At 45.6% G+C, this 19,373-nt stretch overlaps 1 protein-coding gene across 3 annotated transcripts in view; it reads right to left on the bottom strand.

The window, feature by feature from the left end:
* Positions 1-16,581: 16,581 nt before the first annotated feature.
* Positions 16,582-19,373, bottom strand: part of KIF17 (kinesin family member 17) — a 29,604-nt gene continuing 26,812 nt past the window's right edge. For all 3 annotated transcript variants that reach the window (XM_044278587.1, XM_044278586.1, XM_044278588.1), the window contains exon 15: positions 16,582-17,572. In XM_044278587.1, coding sequence (XP_044134522.1) covers positions 17,364-17,572 — 209 coding nt within the window. In that variant the 3' untranslated portion in view covers positions 16,582-17,363. The remainder of the gene's footprint in view (positions 17,573-19,373) is intronic.

Raw genomic sequence — 19,373 nt, 5'->3', positions numbered from 1 at the left:
GTCTGATGGGGGCTGACTGGGGGTCTTTGGGCTGATCTGAGGTCTGATGGGGCTGACTGGGGGTCTTTGGGCTGATCTGAGGTCTAATGGGGCTGACTGGGGGTCTGATGGGGGTAGGAAACTAAGATGTCTGTCTGTCAAACTCTGCAGAGATGAGAGATGGCTGAAAGAAATCATCATGGTGGTCCGGTCTGAATGGAGAAGATGAAGAAAGAGAAAATCTACTGTACATCAAAGGAGACGTCACTGGATGTAAGAGGTATGGGCGCGATATATAGGTAGGGCTGTGCGTGGGTGTGGCTTGAGGGTGGGCGACTGGGGCGGGGACACAGGGGCCCCATAATCTCCTATTGCCCGGGGAAGTGCCCCTCCCGAGACCAGGCTCTGGATCCACCACTGGGGGGGCGGCGGCGGGGGGCCCATGGATCAGTTTCGCACAGGGGCCCCATGGATTGTGTGTACGCCACTGCCTGGATGAATGTTATTTTTTGACACAGCCAAGATACACAGCAAGACATCTTAGGTTCCTCACTTTTCTATTACCTTCCCTAATGTGTACCCCTGTCAGTAATAGCCCCCAGAATTAAAGGGGTTGTCTCATCTCGCCGTTACTAAGGCGAGATAAGAAACACAGTTCCAACCACCTCCCGGTCAGTAAACAACAGAGCGTTTCGGCGCTCTGCAGTTTCAATAGCTTCATTGCCGTGCATGAGAGCTACTGAAACAGCGTAGCACAACCAGCTATGTTCATTCCCTAACTCAGAAACAGCAGAGCTTGTTGTGCTACGCTGTTTTAGTAGCTTTCATGCACGGCAATGAAGCTACTGAAACAGCAGAGCGCCGGAGCGCTCTGTTGTTTACTGGTCGGAACTGTGTTTCTTATCCCGCAGTAGTAACGGCGAGATGAGACAACCCCTTTAAGTGTTCCATAGAATGAAAAAAGAAATGTAGCGCTCTCCAAACTCCCGTTAGGGTACTCACACTTGCGGCAGAGGAATCCGGCAGGCAGTTTTGTTGCCGGAACTGCCTGCTGGATCCGTCAAAACGTATGCCAACTGATGGCATTTGTAAGACTGATCAGGATCTTAATCCATCTTACAAATGCATTAAAATGCCGGATCCTTCTTTCCGGTGTCATCCGGAAAAACGGATCCGGCAATTTTTTTTACATCTTTTTCGTCCGGTATTTTTAATGCACTAATACATTCCTATGTAAAACAAATGCTGAATCTGGCATTCCGGCAAGTGTTCCGGATTTGTGGCAGGAGATAAAACCAACGCATGCTTCAGTATTTTCTCCGTCCTGAACAGTCAAAAAGACTGAACTGAAGACATCCTGATGCATCCTGAACTGATCGCTCTCCATTCAGAATGCATTGGGATAAAACTGATCAGTTCTTTTCCGGGATTGAGCCCCTAGGACAGAACTCTATGACGGAAAAGAAAAACACTAGTGTGAAAGTACCCTTACACGTCACTTTTAGTTTTGCAGTGAAAGCTACAGACCTCTTCTGGCCTGTTTTGTATAGCCGCCCCCTCTCATAGTCTACAGATCTAAAGTGACCCTTGCAGGGGTGTACATAGAAATCTTTGTCCCCATAGCTAGAATCTGAATTGGGCTCCCATTCACTACCCCTGACTCTTCCCACTACCTGCTTGGCTCCTCCCTGCCCACCCCTTTTCACCGACAAAGATTTTTTTTTTTTACCATTCAATCTCTTTTAACTACCATCCAGCCATTTATGCACTGCAAGTGTGAATTCTTATCGGCAAACTTTCCCCACCCCATCATGGGCTGCTACAAATTTGCCAGCCATTTCCCCTCACCCACCATCATGAACTGCATTGTGTCTGCAATCCTATCAGTCCACCCATGAACTGAGCCTCCATTGCAGATGTCGGCAAAAGTAAAGGGCAAATGAACGCTGCATCACACTGCGTCACACGATCATGACATCATCAAAGGTCCTCCTTCACATCGTTTCTACTCCTCTTCACAGCTGTAATTGGGGAGCGGCCTTTTTCATGGACAGTAGGGCCCCCTTCCCCCATGGGCCCCATAGAAACTGTGTGATATGCCTCCATTGGAGGTATGCCACTGATGGAGATGTGTGAATATCATTCTATATTTTGTATCTCTAGGACTGCGTAACTGTATGATTTTTTTAGTAGTTGCTTTAAGCTGCTTGTTCCTTATCTCAAACTCCTCCCCTCCCCCTTGACTAGCCAAGCTGTCTGAAGAGAGAAGAAGGGGGGCACGCAGCTGTGGGCAGAGCTTGTCCTCTCCTCTGCCTACAGATGTGTGAAGAATGATGTATAGACTGTAGAAGAATGCTTGAGCCAATTACTTAGCTAGATGATTGATATATATTCAGTGCCGAGAAAAAAGCACCTCCTTGAAGTGTCATATATGACGTAAGCAGTATTAATGTCGGTAAGACGCCATTATAAGATGGTGCCAGTACACACATGTTTACATTAATTCACATACCAAAGTTTATAAGACGCCCCCCTCTATAGATGTAAAAACTGCTTTACTCATTGTAATAAACAGAGAGACTGTCTTTGACCTGCCTTTGTGTCAGTGTCTGTCTCTACCACCCGTTGATATTAACCCCTTGGGGTACCTTGATTTGGAGCACCAGAATGTATCTTAAATGCTTCAAGTGGAAGCATCTTCAACAGTTGGCGCCCGCATGTGGGGCCCAGGCAAAGAGATCATCAACAACCGACCCCCCAGGACCTGACAAACAGCAGAGAGGAGATGACTGCGGCTTTATTAGAAAGGTAAGAAAACCATTTATCTTACCTGCCTCTCTGCTATTCAGTTTGTCACATCATGGTGGCTTAGTCTGCTGTACGGTGCCCATGTGATTATAGTAGTCCGCTGAAATGCTGAACGCCTGGGTCCATAGAACCATAGTCTGAAATGATAGATCACTCTGGTGTGTATATGTGGTTATGTATGATGTGATTGTCTGAGGACTGAATTGAGCACGGACGGTTAAAACCACAGGCAAAGGAAGGGGAAAAGTTACCTGGTTTGGACTAGAGGGCACTGTAGTCCCCAAGGTGTGGGACAAAATTCCGGCCGCTGAACCTGATCAGGGGCGGAAGATTATTCTGTATCCTTTGTCTGCAGTGGAAAGGGTTAAAGGTGCCTGCTCACTCCTCTGTTTTGTGTGTGTCAGTCTGTAACATTGCTGTTGAAATGGGTCAATCCCAGTTGCAAGAAGGAGGAGAATATACAGTTCCTCAGCTAGTAGCCAGAGAAGAAGGAAATAAACATGTGAAAAACTGTAAGAAGTTGATGAAGATTGCAGAATGTGATATTAATGGAGAACTGAATGTTGAAATATGGAAAGGAGTGGTACAGCGATGTCGGGGAAAGTTGAGCGATGAAGGATTGTTAGGTGCAGCCCATTGAAAAGTGCCCTCAGAACACAGAGAGAGAGTTGTGTTGTGTGTGGTACTCCTTGTCCACACCACACGAGAGGATTGTATTCTGTGTTGACCATGCCCGGATCACTGTCCGTCCCCACAGACACCCATGTTTTTGTCATGAGGATGACACAAAGACAAGTGAGGGGAAAAATTTAGCTCAAGATTAGGAAACAGGCAATCCAGTATCGGCTGTGCCTTTAAACAGTTTAGCAATGATATCCCTCACTCTGGGTGATACAGAAGCAGTCCCATTTTTGATTGATACTGGAGCAGCCAAGACAGTTGTGCACAGCAAACATGTCCCCCCCCCTGACTTAATCTCTAAGGACACCAGTCTTTGGGTAGAAGTGGATGGGAAAGTAGTACACTCCCCTTTTTAACAGAACCCATCCGTATTAGATTTGCCCTTAACCAAGAAGTGCTTGCCCATTTGCTGTCAGTGATAACGTCCTTTGTTGCCTCCTGGGTACAGACTTGTTTGCAAAAGTACATGCTAGCATCTCATATCAGGAGGACGGCACTGTGATGCTTACAGGTGCCCTCAATAAACAGGAACTTCGTTTGTTGGCCATTAGTGACAAAACTCCCTGGTCCATGTTTGTAGAGACTTTTTTTGAAAAAAGGGAGATTGTATACCCTTTTAACACTTTATTGTACCTTGTGAAAAAGAAAAGTGAGAAGAGCAAACCCAACGTACTGTGATTGATTCGGCAAATGTTTTCTTTTCAGTACCACTACATCCAGACAGATGGTATCTCTTTGCCTTTACAGATGAGGGTAAACAGTATACCTGGGTGGTGCTGCCGCAGGGAGCCTAGAACTCACCCAGTGTGTATACTGCAGCCATGTCACTCCTGTCCTTTTTTAGCTGATCATGGCTGCAAGTGTGAAAAAAAAATAAAAAATTAGAGAAAAACTTCGTTTTGTTGCATAAGGCTAGTTTCACACTAGCGGCACGGACCTCCGTCAGGCTGTTCCGTCGGGTGAACAGCCTGTTGGATCCGTCCTGCCGCTAGTGAACGTGTGCCCCCGGACTGCTGCTCCGTCCCCATTGACTATAATGGGGGCGGGGTGGAGGCACGGCAGCGCACGGTGAGAGGCTGCCGGAATAAATGTCGGACATGTCGTAGTTTTATTCCGGCAGCCTCTCGCCGTGTGCTGCCGTGCCTCCGCCGGAACACCACCCTCATTATAGTCAATGGGGACGGAGTGGCAGTCCGGGGGCACACGTTCACTAGCGGCAGGATGGATCCGACAGGCTGTTTACCCACTAGTGTGAAAGTAGCCTTACTGCTACCTTCCTGGGGTGAAACATCTCATCCCTGAATGTAAGAAGGCTGTGGAGGACATCCCTTTGCCCAGAAACATGAATGCACTGAGGACATTTTTGGGCCCTGTTTCTTATCGCAGACCTTGGATACAAAAGTTTCATGCAGCCTCTTTATGATTTTTTGTCCTTCAGTCCCTTCCACCTTATAGATGAGGTGGCAGATGCCTTTTATGCCCAAACCTGGCAATTTGATAGCGTGGAATGGCGTTATCTACAGGGAGTAGAGTTGTTGCGATACCAAATTTTTGATTCGGTTTCGATACCATGAAAAAGTATTGCGATACTCGATACCATTCGATACCACGCAAAAAAAATAAACAAAAAAAGCCACGTGCATTCCTCATTTTTAAAAATGGCGAATCGCGCAGTTTTTATTTTATTTTTTCTGTTCCGGCATTCACCACCTAGATTTTTTTTTATATTTTAATATTTTGGACTTTTCTGACGTGGCGACGTAATATGTTTATTATTTATATATTTTATATGTGAAATTGGGAAAAGGGGGTGATTTATACTTCATATTTTAGTGTTGTTTTTTTTTTTTTTTACACTTTTTATTTAATAACTATTTCCCCTCCTTAGGGGCTAGAACCTGGGATCTTTCATCCCTTGTCCTATTCACCCTGATATAGCTCTATCAGGGTGAATAGGACTTCACACTGTCCCTGCTGCTCTGTGCTTTGTGCACACAGCAACAGGGATGTTACCATGGCAACCAGGGCTTCTGTAGCGTCCTGGCTGCCATGGTAACCGATCGGAGCCCCAGCATTACACTGCTGGGGCTCCGATCACAAGCTGCCACTGCACCACCAATGAGGGGAGGGGAGAGGTCCCTGATTTTAATACTGGGGGGTTGAGATGGGCCGGCGCACTGTGCCACCAATGATTTTAATGGGTTGGGGGGCACACTGCACCACCAATGATAATTACCCCTTTATACAGGAGGCGGGTACTGGCAGATCAGCGGCAGTTAACTGCCGCTGATCGCAGCTCCCTGTCAGGGGCAGGGTGCCGGCAATGCGATTCTGCTGCCAGCACCCGCCTCCTGTATGTGTTAAAGACTGACTACTATATGGGACTCCAGACTTTCACTATTAGGCTACACAGAGCGGCGCCCAGCGATGTCTCAGCACTCACCATTAGTCCTGGGCGCCGCTCCGTTCGCCTGCAGTGCTCCATTACTGTCTCCTCTCCTGCTCCACATGCTGCTGATTACTATCGGAGCGATGGGAGGAGACATCAGCTTCACTAGTGGGCGTTCCTTCTCCCTGGCTGTAGCGCTGTCCAATCGCAGCGCAGGGAAAAGGAACGCCCACTAGTGAAGCTGATGTCTCCTCCCATCGCTCCGATAGTAATCAGCAGCATGTGGAGCAGGAGAGGAGACAGCAATGGAGCACTGCAGGCGAACGGAGCGGCGCCCAGGACTAATGGTGAGTGCTGAGACATCGCTGGGCGCCCGCTCTGTGTGGAAATAAACCTATCATTGGTGGCGCAGTGCGCCCGCCCCTCCTCCGCCCCTCTCTTCTCATTGCCGCCTTTCCTCCGTGGTGCCGCCCCTCCTCCGCCCCTCTCTTCTCATTGCCGCCCCTCTCTTCTCATTGCCGCCCCTCTCTTCTCATTGCCGCCCCTCCTCCGTGGTGCCGCCCCTCTCTTCTCATTGCCGCCCCTCCTCCGCCCCTCTCTTCTCATTGGTGGCAGCGGCAGCAGCACAGGGGGGAGGGAGGACAGCTTCCTTCTCCCCGTGCTGCTGAGAGAACATGAGCGCGCCGATAGCAGCGCGCTCATGTTCAGAGATACTAGACTGCGCAGAAGCGCAGCCCAGTATCGAAAAAACGGAAATCCCGGTATCGTATTTCGATACCCGCAACAACCCTAACAGGGAGTGCAGAATTATTAGGCAAGTTGTATTTTTGAGGATTAATTTTATTATTAAACAACAACCATGTTCTCAATGAACCCAAAAAACTCATTAATATCAAAGCTGAATATTTTTGGAAGTAGTTTTTAGTTTGTTTTTAGTTTTAGCTATTTTAGGGGGATATCTGTGTGTGCAGGTGACTATTACTGTGCATAATTATTAGGCAACTTAACAAAAAACAAATATATACCCATTTCAATTATTTATTTTTACCAGTGAAACCAATATAACATCTCAACATTCACAAATATACATTTCTGACATTCAAAACAAAAACAAATCAGTGACCAATATAGCCACCTTTCTTTGCAAGGACACTCAAAAGCCTGCCATCCATGGATTCTGTCAGTGTTTTGATCTGTTCACCATCAACATTGTGTGCAGCAGCATCCACAGCCTCCCAGACACTGTTCAGAGAGGTGTACTGTTTTCCCTCCTTGTAAATCTCACATTTGATGATGGACCACAGGTTCTCAATGGGGTTCAGATCAGGTGAACAAGGAGGCCATGTCATTAGATTTTCTTCTTTTATACCCTTTCTTGCCAGCCACGCTGTGGAGTACTTGGACGCGTGTGATGGCGCATTGTCCTGCATGAAAATCATGTTTTTCTTGAAGGATGCAGACTTCTTCCGTGTACCACTGCTTGAAGAAGGTGTCTTCCAGAAACTGGCAGTAGGACTGGGAGTTGAGCTTGACTCCATCCTCAACCCGAAAAGGCCCCACAAGCTCATCTTTGATGATACCAGCCCAAACCAGTACTCCACCTCCACCTTGCTGGCGTCTGAGTCGGACTGGAGCTCTCTGCCCTTTACCAATCCAGCCACTGGCCCATCAAGACTCACTCTCATTTCATCAGTCCATAAAACCTTAGAAAAATCAGTCTTGAGATATTTCTTGGCCCAGTCTTGACGTTTCAGCTTGTGTGTCTTGTTCAGTGGTGGTCGTCTTTCAGCCTTTCTTACCTTGGCCATGTCTCTGAGTATTGCACACCTTGTGCTTTTGGGCACTCCAGTGATGTTGCAGCTCTGAAATATGGCCAAACTGGTGGCAAGTGGCATCTTGGCAGCTGCACGCTTGACTTTTCTCAGTTCATGGGCAGTTATTTTGCGCCTTGGTTTTTCCACACGCTTCTTGCGACCCTGTTGACTATTTTGAATGAAACGCTTGATTGTTCGATGATCACGCTTCAGAAGCTTTGCAATTTTAAGAGTGCTTCATCCCTCTGCAAGATATCTCACTATTTTTGACTTTTTTGAGCCTGTCAAGTCCTTCTTTTGACCCATTTTGCCAAAGGAAAGGAAGTTGCCTAATAATTATGCACACCTGATATAGGGTGTTGATGTCATTAGACCACACCCCTTCTCATTACAGAGATGCACATCACCTAATATGCTTAATTGGTAGTAGGCTTTCGAGCCTATACAGCTTGGAGTAAGACAACATGCATAAAGAGGATGATGTGGTCAAAATACTCATTTGCCTAATAATTCTGCACTCCCTGTAGTACCTGGGGCATTGGGGGGCACAACCGGCACAGTATTGGGGGTGACAGCAGGATGACACTGTGGGGACACCAGGATGGGGAGGTTGATGGAAAAATTGAGAAATCTAACGTGTCTGTGTTACAAACTCTGTAGAGACGAGATGCAGCTGAAAGAATTTCTCATGGCGGTCTAACGGAGGAGAAGAGGAAAGAGAAGGTCTACATGACAGGAGATATCCCTGTATGCAAGAGGTATGTGGTCAAGTATTGGGGGGGGGGGGTGCCAGAGAAATGACCCGCCCCAGGTGCCAAACACCCTGGGCACGCCACTGGCTAGCTGCCATCTATCAACCCATGTCCTCAGCTCTATACACAAAATCCCGGTAACAGGTTCCCTTTAAAGTGGATTTTACTTTGTCTCTTATTAATGACTTAACTTCCTCCAACATAGATGGTTGTTCCTCTCTCATCACTTGAGAAATAAAATCTTTACATAATTATTTTTTTATATATATAACTCCGGGAGTCTTTTAAAGCATGAGATGCACTTGACACTTTTCCTGGGTCTTTTTTGTGTCTGCTTAGATGCCTATTGAAGAGAGAGGAGCAATCAGCCACCAACATCCTTACATATAAAAAGTGAGATCTAGAACTCTTATCCAGAGATGTACACTAGTTAAGGACTTACTGTCACCGGAGCAGGAGTGTCCAGCTCTATTGGCTGATCTGCTTCCGACATGTTGCGGATGTGATCCTCATTCTCAGATCAGAATCCGAATGTGGCTTCCCGCAAAATTTCAAAATTGCCGCCACAGCTGTATTTCCGGAACGCCTCCCTGTGCTCCTCCATCACCGGAAGTGACGTCCAACGCTGAGATCACGTGGGGGAGGGTTCCGGCTTGCGTCTGCTTAAGCCCCTATGAGGACAAGGAAGATGCAAGCGCGCTATACACGCGCCGGACACAGGCATCCAATCAACAGCATTGGAATAATACCGCCAGCGAGCAGAGGAGTTCTTCGCAGCCGAATGAGATCAAGGGAGGCACTGGCCCCCGATGACTTCCGCTGCCCAGGTACTTTGGTTCACCTCTAACTCCAGAGAGGTCTTTTCTCTGCCCTGTCCGCTATAAGGGCAGGAAAACACTAAAGAGGGTGGAGGGCGGGGGCAATTTAACTTTTCTCTGTTTTCTGCCCCTACAGAGGTCAGGGGTCAATCTCCTATCTTGCCGTCATGGTGGTGAACTGGGAAAAATTGTTCCGTAAGAGAAGCCATGAGTGTCCTGGGTCTACTGACCTCGTTCATTTCCCTCGGTAACATGGAGTCAGTCACACTTCAGCACCATGCAATCCTGGATTCTAGAGATTTGGGACAGACAACCAAAATCTCTGGATCAGAAGATATTCATTCCTGGGCCAGTAAAATCATCCCTGTCCTGGTGGACAACTTCAGAGAATCTATCCGAGGGGGTTGTCTGGAAGAATTCTCCACATATTCAGATCAAAGCAGACGCGAGCAAGTCGGGCTGGGGAGCGAATATTGGCGACAATTACTACCAGGGCTCCTGGCATCCGTCTATAGGCAGTCGAACTTCAGGGAGATAAGGGTAGTGTGACAAATCACGGAAAAAAATATATAGAACATCCTGCACGATATGATAATGAATGTTGCGGATGTACATGGCTACATTTATACAATCACAGAAAATAATGCACTATAATAATAGATGAGAGCATAACATATGGACTAAGCCCTCACTCTGTTGATAAAATCTGAGACACTTGGTCAATACATTTTGATCAAAACACAGCTAAGCCCACCTACCAAGTGACAAGGTGGTCTCAGTTCAGGCTGGTCCTTCGCTAAACCTGCCTATGCCGTTATGCATTTATGTTCAGGAGCGCAGACCCCGCACATATAGTGTGTTACTCCTAGTTACCTCCATGTGCAGCAGCAACCGGTGGGAGGAGGAGCACACACACCTACCGTGCTGCCCATAATTATTTTGACTTAAAGTTACTTTTATTCAACCAGCAAGTAATTTTTTGACCGGAAATGAAATAGGTGTCTCCCAAAAGATAATAAGACGATGTACAAGAGGCATTATTGTGGAAAAAAAACAATTCTCAGCTTTTATTTACATTTGAGTAGGGCTGCAGCTAACGATTATTTGAATAATCGATTAGTTGCCGATTAATTTCTACGATTAATCGGGAAAAACGACAAAATTACAAAACAGAGAGGTTTATATGATCTTACTTGAAAAATTATGTTCAAAGGCCATATTAAAACAAATTGTGGACGACACTATTATGGGGGATCTGTGGACGACACTATTATCGGGGGATCTGTGGACGACACTATTATGGGGGATCTGTGGAAGACACTATTATGGGGGATCTGTGGACGACACTATTATGGAGAGGGGGATCTGTGGACGGCGCAGTTATGGAGAGGGGGATCTGTGGACGGCGCAGTTATGGAGAGGGGGATCTGTGGGTGGCGCAGTTATGGAGAGGGGGATCTGTGGGTGGCGCAGTTATGGAGAGGGGGATCTGTGGGCGGCGCTGTTATGGAGAGGGGGATATGTGCACTGTTATGGGCATAACAGTGCACAGATCCCTTTCCTCATAACAGTGCACAGATCCCCCTCCCCATAGCAGTGCCATACACAGACCCCCCTCCCCATAGCAGTGCCATACACAGACCCCCCCCCCCCCTCCCCATAGCAGTGCTATACACAGACCCCCCTCCCCATAGCAGTGCCATAGACAGATCCTCCCCCCTCCCCATAACAGCCCCGGCCCCGATGCTTAGTCGGACTAATCACTGCATCTTTATTTTACCTTTTACAATGACGCTCCAGTAGCAGGCAGAGCGGACGGCGGCGTAACGTCACTCACTCACGTGACGCACCTGCTCCGCCCACTTCATGAATGAAGGAGGCGGAGCAGGCGTGTCACATGAGTAAGTGACGTTACGCCGCCGTCCGCTCTGCCTGGCTGTTACAGGAGCGTCATTGTAAAAGGTAAAATAAAGATGCAGTGACCGCCCGCCCGCATAGCAACGAATCGGCGATTATTCGATAACTGGATTCGTCGACAACTAATCCAGTTATCGATTATAATCGATTACATCGATTAATCGTTGCAGCCCTACATTTGAGCAAAAAGTGTCCAGTCCAAGATTACTCATACCCTTCTCAATAATCAATAGAAAAGCTTGTATTGGCTATTACAGCAATCAAACACTTCCTATAATTGCAGACCAGCTTTTTGCATGTCTCCACAGGTATTTTTGCCCATTCATCTTTAGCAATGAGCTCCAAATCTTTCAGGTTGGAGGGTCTTCTTGCCATCACCCTGATCTTTAGCTCCTTCCACAGATTCTCAATTGGATTCAAGTCTGGACTCTGGCTGGGCCTCTCCAAAACGTTAATGTTGTTGTCTACTAACCATTTCTTCACCACTTTTGCTGTGTGTTTTGGGTCATTGTCATGCTGAAATGTCCACTGGTGCCCAAGGCCAAGTTTCTCTGCAGACTGCCTGATGTTGTCGTTGAGAATCCTCATGTATTACTCTTTTTTCATGGTGCCGTTTACTGTGATTAGGCTTCCCTGGTCCATTGGCTGAAAAACACCACCAAAGCATTAGGTTCCCATCACCATGTTTGAGTGGGGATGGTGTTCTTTGGGTTGAAGGCTTCTCCTTTTTTATGCCAAATGAAGGAAACATCATTGTGACCAAACAGTTAAATTTTTGTTTCATCTGACCATAACACAGAAGACCAGAAGTCTTCTTCTTTGTCCAGATGAGCTTTTGCAAAGGCCAAGCGAGCTTTTGTGTGCCTTATCTGGAGAAGTGGCGTCCTCCTTGGTCTGCATTGTGCAGTGTCCGTTGGATTGTCTGCCTTGAGACATTGCCACCAGCAGAGCCCAGATTCACCAGGATGGCCTTGGTGGTGACCACGTCCTCTGAGATTTTCCACAGTGCGAAACATCTTGTATTTTTAATAATACTTTGCACTGTAGCCACTGGAACTTGAAAACATTTAGAAATGGCATTGTAGCCCTTTCCTGACTTGTGAGCAGCCACAATGCGCAGCCGCAGGTCCTAATTGAGCTCCTTTGTCTTAGCCATGACTGTCCACAAACCAACTGCAGAGAGCTGCTGTTTTTCACCTGTTGAGTTGATTAAGGCTACTTTCACACTTGCGCTTGATCGGATCCGTTCTGAACGGATCCGATCATATTAATGCAGACGGAGGCTCCGTTCAGTACGGATCCGTCTGCATTAATAACTTAGAAAAAAGTGTGAAAGCAGCCTGAGCGGATCCGTTCAGACTTTCAATGTAAAGTCAATGGGGGACGGATCCGCTTGAAGATTGAGCCATAGGGTGACATCTTCAAGCGGATCCGTTCCCATTGACTTACATTGTAAGTCTGAACGGATCCGCTCGCCTCCGCACGGCCAGGCGGACAGCTGAACGCTGCAAGCAGCGTTCAGCTGTCCGCCTGTCCGTGCGGAGGCGAGCGGAGCGGAGGCTGAACGCCGCCAGACTGATGCAGTCTGAGCAGATCCGCTCCATTCAGACTGCATCAGGGCTGGACGGAGGCGTTTGGGTCCGCTCGTGAGCTCCTTCAAACGGAGCTCACGAACGGACCCATGAACGCTAGTGTGAAAGTAGCCTAAAACAGCTGTTCCCAATTAATCAGGGTAATTAGGATGCTTTAGAACAGCTTGGACTATTTGGAATGGTATAGAAACTTTGACTTTCCCACACACTGTGACAGTTTGTGAAGAGTATGAATAATTTTAGACTGGACACTTTTTGGTCAAATGTAAATAAAAGCTGAGAAATCTTTTTTTTCCACAATAATGCCTCTTGTACATCGTCTTATTATCTTTTGGGAGACACCTATGTCATTTCCCATCAAAAAATTACTTGCTGGTTGAATAAAAGTAACTTTAAGTCAAAATTTGCCAGGGGTATGAATAATTATGGGCAGCACTGTATATGTACCACCTTAATCAAGGTCGCCTATTAGATAGGTGGGGCAAAAGTGCACATGAATACTACTCCCAAAATAGGAACGTATTCACAAATGAAGGTGCCACTCCTTTAAGACAAGTTAAACAAATCACAGAAAAAAATATATAAAACATCCTGCACGATATGATAATGAATGTTGTGGATGTACATGGTTACATTTATACAATCACAGAAAATAATGCACTATAATAATACATGCAACATAACATATGGACTAAGCCCTCTCTATTGATAAAATCGGAGACACTTGGTCAATGCATTTTGATCAAAACACATCTAAGCCCACCTACCAAGCGACAAGGTGGTCTCAGTTCAGGTGGGTCCTACGCTAAACCTGCCTATGCCGTTATGCATTTATGTTCAGGAGCGCAGACCCCGCACATATAGTCCGTGTGCAACAGCAACCGGTGGGAGGAGGAGCACACACACCTTTGTGTACCACCTTAATCAAGGTCGCCTATTAGATAGGTGGGGCAAACGTGCACATGAATACTATGCTTGCATCTATTATTATAGTGTATTATTTTCTGTGATTGTATAAATGTAGCCATGTACATCGCAACAGTCATTATAATATCCTGCAGGATGTTTTATATTTTTTTCCCGTGATTTGTTTAACTTGTCTTGACGGAGTGGCACCTTAATTTGTGAATACGCTCCTATTTTAGGGGTAGTATTCATGTGCACTTTTGCCCCACCTATCTAATAGGCGACCTTGATTAAGGTGGTACATATAGTTGTGTGTGCTCCTCCTCCCACCAGTTGCTGCTGCACATGGAGGTTACTAGAAGCAACACACTATATGTGTGGGGTCTGCGCTCCTGAACATAAATGCATAACGGCATAGGCAGGTTTAGCGAAGGACCCGCCTGAACTGAGACCACCTTGTCACTTGGTAGGTGGGCTTAGATGTGTTTTGATCAAAATGTATTGACCAAGTGTCTCAGATTTTATCAATATAGTGAGGGCTTAGTCCATATGTTATGCTTGCATCTATTATTTTAGTGCATTATTTTCTGTGATTGTATAGATAAGGGCAGTGTGGGAGAAAATCACTGAAGATGGTGCACTACATTGGTAGATGCAATTGACAATATATGGCTAAACCCTCTATTGTGATCTCTACATTCAGATCCTGTAGGAAAAAAGTAACCTCCGCCATTTACTTGAAGAAGTGGAAGAAATGTTGTGCCTGGTCAGGGGAGACAACTTCAAATATCGAAAAACCGAAGATTAAAAAAATCGTAGATTTTTTTGCAAAAAGGTCTGGAGCTCGGTCTCAGACCATCTACATTAAAAGTCCAGGTTTCTGTGCTCGGTTGTTTCTTCGATACTGATCTAGCCAGCCATAGGTGGATCAGGAGATTTATCAGGGCAGCCTCTAGATTGAGACCCACATTGAGGTCACATGTCCCTTCTTGAGACCTTAACACGGTCCTAAATGGTCTAACTATGAGTCAGTTTCAACCTTTGGAAGATTCTTTAATCAAAGTCCTATCTTTCAAAACAGTTTTTTTAATAGCAATTATGTCAGCAAGAAGATTTAGGCTATCTCCAGCAGAGAACCTTACCTAACGATTTCAGAGGATAGAATTATCCTTAAAGAGGTTTTGCAGTTTGTTTAAACTGATGAGCTATCCTCTGGATAGATCATCAGCATCTGATCGGCGGGGGTCCGACACCCAGGGCCCCCGCCGATCAGCTGTTTGAAAAGGCAGCAGCGCTGGCAGTAGTGCCACGGCCTTCTCACTGTTTACCGCAGGTCCAGTGACATCATGACTAGTATCAATGGCCTGGGGGGGGCTAAGCTCCATTCAAGTGAACAGAGCTTAGCCGCGCCCAGGCCATTGATCCTAGTCGTGACGTCACTGGGCCTGCAGTAAACAGTGAGAAGACCGCGGCGCTCCTGGAGCGCCGCTGCCTTCTCAAACTGCTGATCAGCGGGGGGTCCCGTGTTTTGAACACCCGCTGCTCAGGTGCTGATGATCTATCCAGAGGATAGATCATCAGTTTAAACAAACTGCAGAACCCCTTCAAACTAGACCCAGGGTTAGGAGCGGATTGGCCATAGACCTTACAGGGAAATTTCCCGGTGGGCCGATGCCCAGGGGGCCACCTGAGCCCTCTTCACAACCGGCCAGTGGAAGTTTTTGGGGATGTATTTTGTGCTGCTGGCATTATTTTGCGATGGAATGTGGTATTTGGCTCTGTTGGGGTGGTATAATGTGCCACAATATGGTATTGCTGGTCCTGCCTTCCGTGGACCCGGCTACAAAACAGGGCCAGTTTTAGTATTTTTTTCTAGGACGTCTTTAAGTTCTCAATCCACCCCTGCCCAGGGTTCCTCCCTAAGGTGGTGTCTGACTTTCATAGAGGTCAGGAAATCATTCTTCCTTCCTTTTGCAATAATTCCTAGAATAAAAAGGAGGAGGATTTTCACACTCTGGATGTTAGAAGAATAGTTCTGAAATATCTAGAAAACACTAAAAGTTTCAGGAAGGTAAACAATCTTCTTATCAAGTTTGCAGGAAAGAATAAAGGTCAGAAAGTTTCCAAATCATCTATTGGATGATCTAGATGGAAAAAGAATACTATTTCCTGCTGCTATGAGATTCAAGGTCTTACATGTCCAAACAATATCAACGCACACTCCACTAGGGCGATGTCCTCTTCACATGCTGAAAAAGTGGACGAGATTTGCAGAGCTGTGACTTGGTCCAATATGCATACCTTCATAAAACACTTCAGATTAGATTTTTTTAAGATGTCTGACTTGTCTTTTGGACTTAAGGTCCTCCAGGCAGTAGCCCCCCTTAATTTCATATTTTTGGATATCTCCTTGTGCATGCCGTCACGGTGATGATATGGAAAATCCGAATTAGTCTTACCGGTAATTCCGTGTCCATGAAATCACTATAAAGGCACATTAATCCCTTCTCTTTACTTTATTTGCCATTAAGAGTCCCTTTTGCTATGACGTAATACCATTCAAGAACTGTACTTCTATTTTTTTTGCACTACATTTATGTATTTGCCATGTTCTTGCTCTTTAGTAATTTTGAGCTGGGGAATGGTGGTAGGAGGGGGCAATTTAACCTTTCTCTGTTCCAGCCCCTACAGAGGTCAGGGGTCAATCTCCTTGTGCACGCCGTCAAGGTGATTTCATGGAAATAGAATTACCGTTAAGACAAATTCAAATTTTTTGCGGCTCGGATGCGGACCCGTTTACTTCAATGGGGCCGCTGTCCGCATACGTTGCTCCCTTCTGAGGGGGCGCAAAAAAAAAAAAGAACGTACTATTCTTTCTTTCGTTTTGCGGACAAGAATAGGCATTTCTATTATGGACGGCCCCTTCTATTATGGGCGGCATCCGTGTTTTGTGAATCCGCAATTTACAGACCACAAAACACGGCACGTTCATGGGCATGAGCCCTTAGTAACACAAACACACCCATAAGCAGTAAACATACAGTAAAGTAGTTACAAAGTCGATATAAGCTGTGAGGCTCTGCTAGACGAGATATTACACTTTAATTTGTTTTTGAGTCCAGTCAACCATTCAGATTCCGGCCTTCGTTTTTCAAAAATAAAAGCATGAATGTGATTGGCTTCTGTCGACCCGTCGTCTGCTCCATGTTTATTTCTGACCTGGTGTGGTTAGAAACAGGATGATTTATGGTGTATATATCACGCACGACTGGTACAAGCATGTCCACGATACAACACCTAGAATGCATTTCTATAGGGTCGCATTATATCATGTTAGATTTTTTTTGTGATTACTGTAAATTGCTTTTTTTTTCTACCATAGAAAAAAAACTGCATGTGATTGCAATTTTCTGCAATGAAAGGTTTCCCCTCTGTCACAGAAAATTGCACATCAAATCGCAGGCTTCCTTCAACCATGCAATATTACATAAAATCGTAATGTACTTATCACATGCAGAATGTGTCGTAATTCACATTGTCCTTTATGAAGCTCAATGCTAAACCAGATTCTCCCCTCCCCAACTATTATATGCCGTGCTTCACAATGGGAACGAGTCCAGGCAGTGCAGAAGCATCTCATGGTTCCATACATTCATTCTCTTTTGGTGTTTGTGTGGGTTGCAGATCAGCAAGTCGCCCCTAAATGTTCAGAAAGCCTCTGGATGTCCATGGCTTTTGCTTTTCTTGCGCTTGGTTTTGGCAGACGAGACGGGAATCTCCAGGGACTCTAGTCGAAATGGTCGGGGGAGGGGCGCATCCAGGGACTGAACTGGGGACACAGAGTTGAGACTGGCAGACAAGATGGAAGGGGATGTGTTGAGCGGAGAGCTGTAGGCTGGAGAATTGCTGTGCAGAGCTGCAGGGGGAGACAACGAGAAATTACATTGGCGTGTAGGTAAAATACAGCTGTGGTCAAAGCGCTGTAAAAACTGTGCACGATCCCTGATTTTTTTATTCCCTTGGATCTGTTCACATGTTGCAGTCATATGTTATTTGCATTACAAAAATAATGACCGCACTATGTAAATAGACCCGATAGGAAGCTCATCTGCACTCACTTTTTTTCTCAACTAAACAGCAGAGCTGAGGTAGTATTGTATCCTATTAGCAACATGCCAGATTAAACTGGCCGCCCAGGGAGTCACAAAATAAAATAAAAAAGATACCTTGGTCTAGTACAATGGCAAACAATCAGCCAGATTTGGCGATCATGTCGTACACATATAATTATAGCCGACAACTGCTGAAATTTTCCAACCGGGCCGATCACAATTTCTTTTGACAGAATTCTGGCGTCTGCCACTGATCGACAGCTGAAAAAGGCTGATTGTCACCTGAAATGGGCTAACTTTAATCTCGTGTATGGCTGGCCGTGTGGTCTAGTTCAAAACATATAGGCCCCTTTTAAACGAGCGAGTTACACACACTGGACTCACAGCAGGAGTATGTGGCAGCTCCCGTCCTGACCTCCCAGCACTGACGGGTAGCATAGCATTATATTGATTTATGATGTTATGTAACCCTTAGAATATATTGGATAGCACTGACAGCATTATGTCAGTGTTATGCATAATCAAAATGCAGACTCACTGACCGACCTAATCTTGTCCATGTCGGTGGGCAATTCATTAAGGCTAGGTCTACACGACAAAATTTGTTGCGCGACAGATAGGGCACAACTACACTGCAACATTTGTCGCACCAATGTCGCGCGACAGTTTTTATAATGAAAGTCAATAATGTCGCACTGTGACATGCGACATACTGCGACGCGACAGTCTCAGAAAAATCCATCTCAAGTGCTCCAACAAAAAAAAATACCTAGTAGCTATTGGCTCCTGAACTGAAAAATGTAGGAGCCAAATTAAATTTTTAGTCGCCAAATCGAAACCGAATCAAAATTTTGGTATCGTGACAATGCTACGCCGATCAGATCGGCGTAGGGTTGTTTCGATACCAAAATTTTGATTTAGCTTTCGTCACCATAAAAAAGTATTGCGATGCTCAAAAAAAAAAAAAAAAAAAGCCAACAAAAAGCTGCGTACATTTCGCATTTTATGAAACGTTCGGCCCATAATAGAACAGTCCTATGCTATTTTTTGGGGTGACAAGGTGACAAAAAAAATGTTGAATGTTCACCGCATAGGAGATATTTTTTAATAATTTAATAGTTTGGACTTTTCAGACGCAGCTCTATGTAATATGTTTATTTATTTATTTATTGTTTATATATTTTTATATGTAAAATTGGGAAAGGAGGGATTCAAACTTAATATTTTAGGGTACTTTCACACTAGCGTTTTTCATTTCCGGCATAGAGTTCCGTCCTAGGGGCTCTATACCAGAAAAGAACTGATCAGGCATATCCCCATGCATTCTAAATGGAGAGTAATCCGTTCTGGAGGCATCAGGACGTCTTCAGTTCAGTTTTTTGACTGATCAGGACAAAGATAAAACTGCAGCATGCTACGGTTTTATCTCCGGCGAAAAAAACTGAAGTCTTGCCTGAATGCCGGATCCGACATTTTTCCCCATAGGAATGTATTAGTGCCAGATCCGGCATTCAAAATACCGGAATGCAGGATCAGTCTTTCCGGTCTGCGCATGCACAGACCGGTAAAAATGTGTAAAAAGATACAAGACGGATCCGTCTGTCA

Source organism: Bufo gargarizans, chromosome 2 (assembly GCF_014858855.1).
Source record: "Bufo gargarizans isolate SCDJY-AF-19 chromosome 2, ASM1485885v1, whole genome shotgun sequence".
Taxonomy (NCBI): domain Eukaryota; kingdom Metazoa; phylum Chordata; class Amphibia; order Anura; family Bufonidae; genus Bufo; species Bufo gargarizans.
The sequence above is the reverse complement of the archived record's forward strand: the minus strand, read 5'-3'. Positions and strand labels throughout refer to the sequence as shown.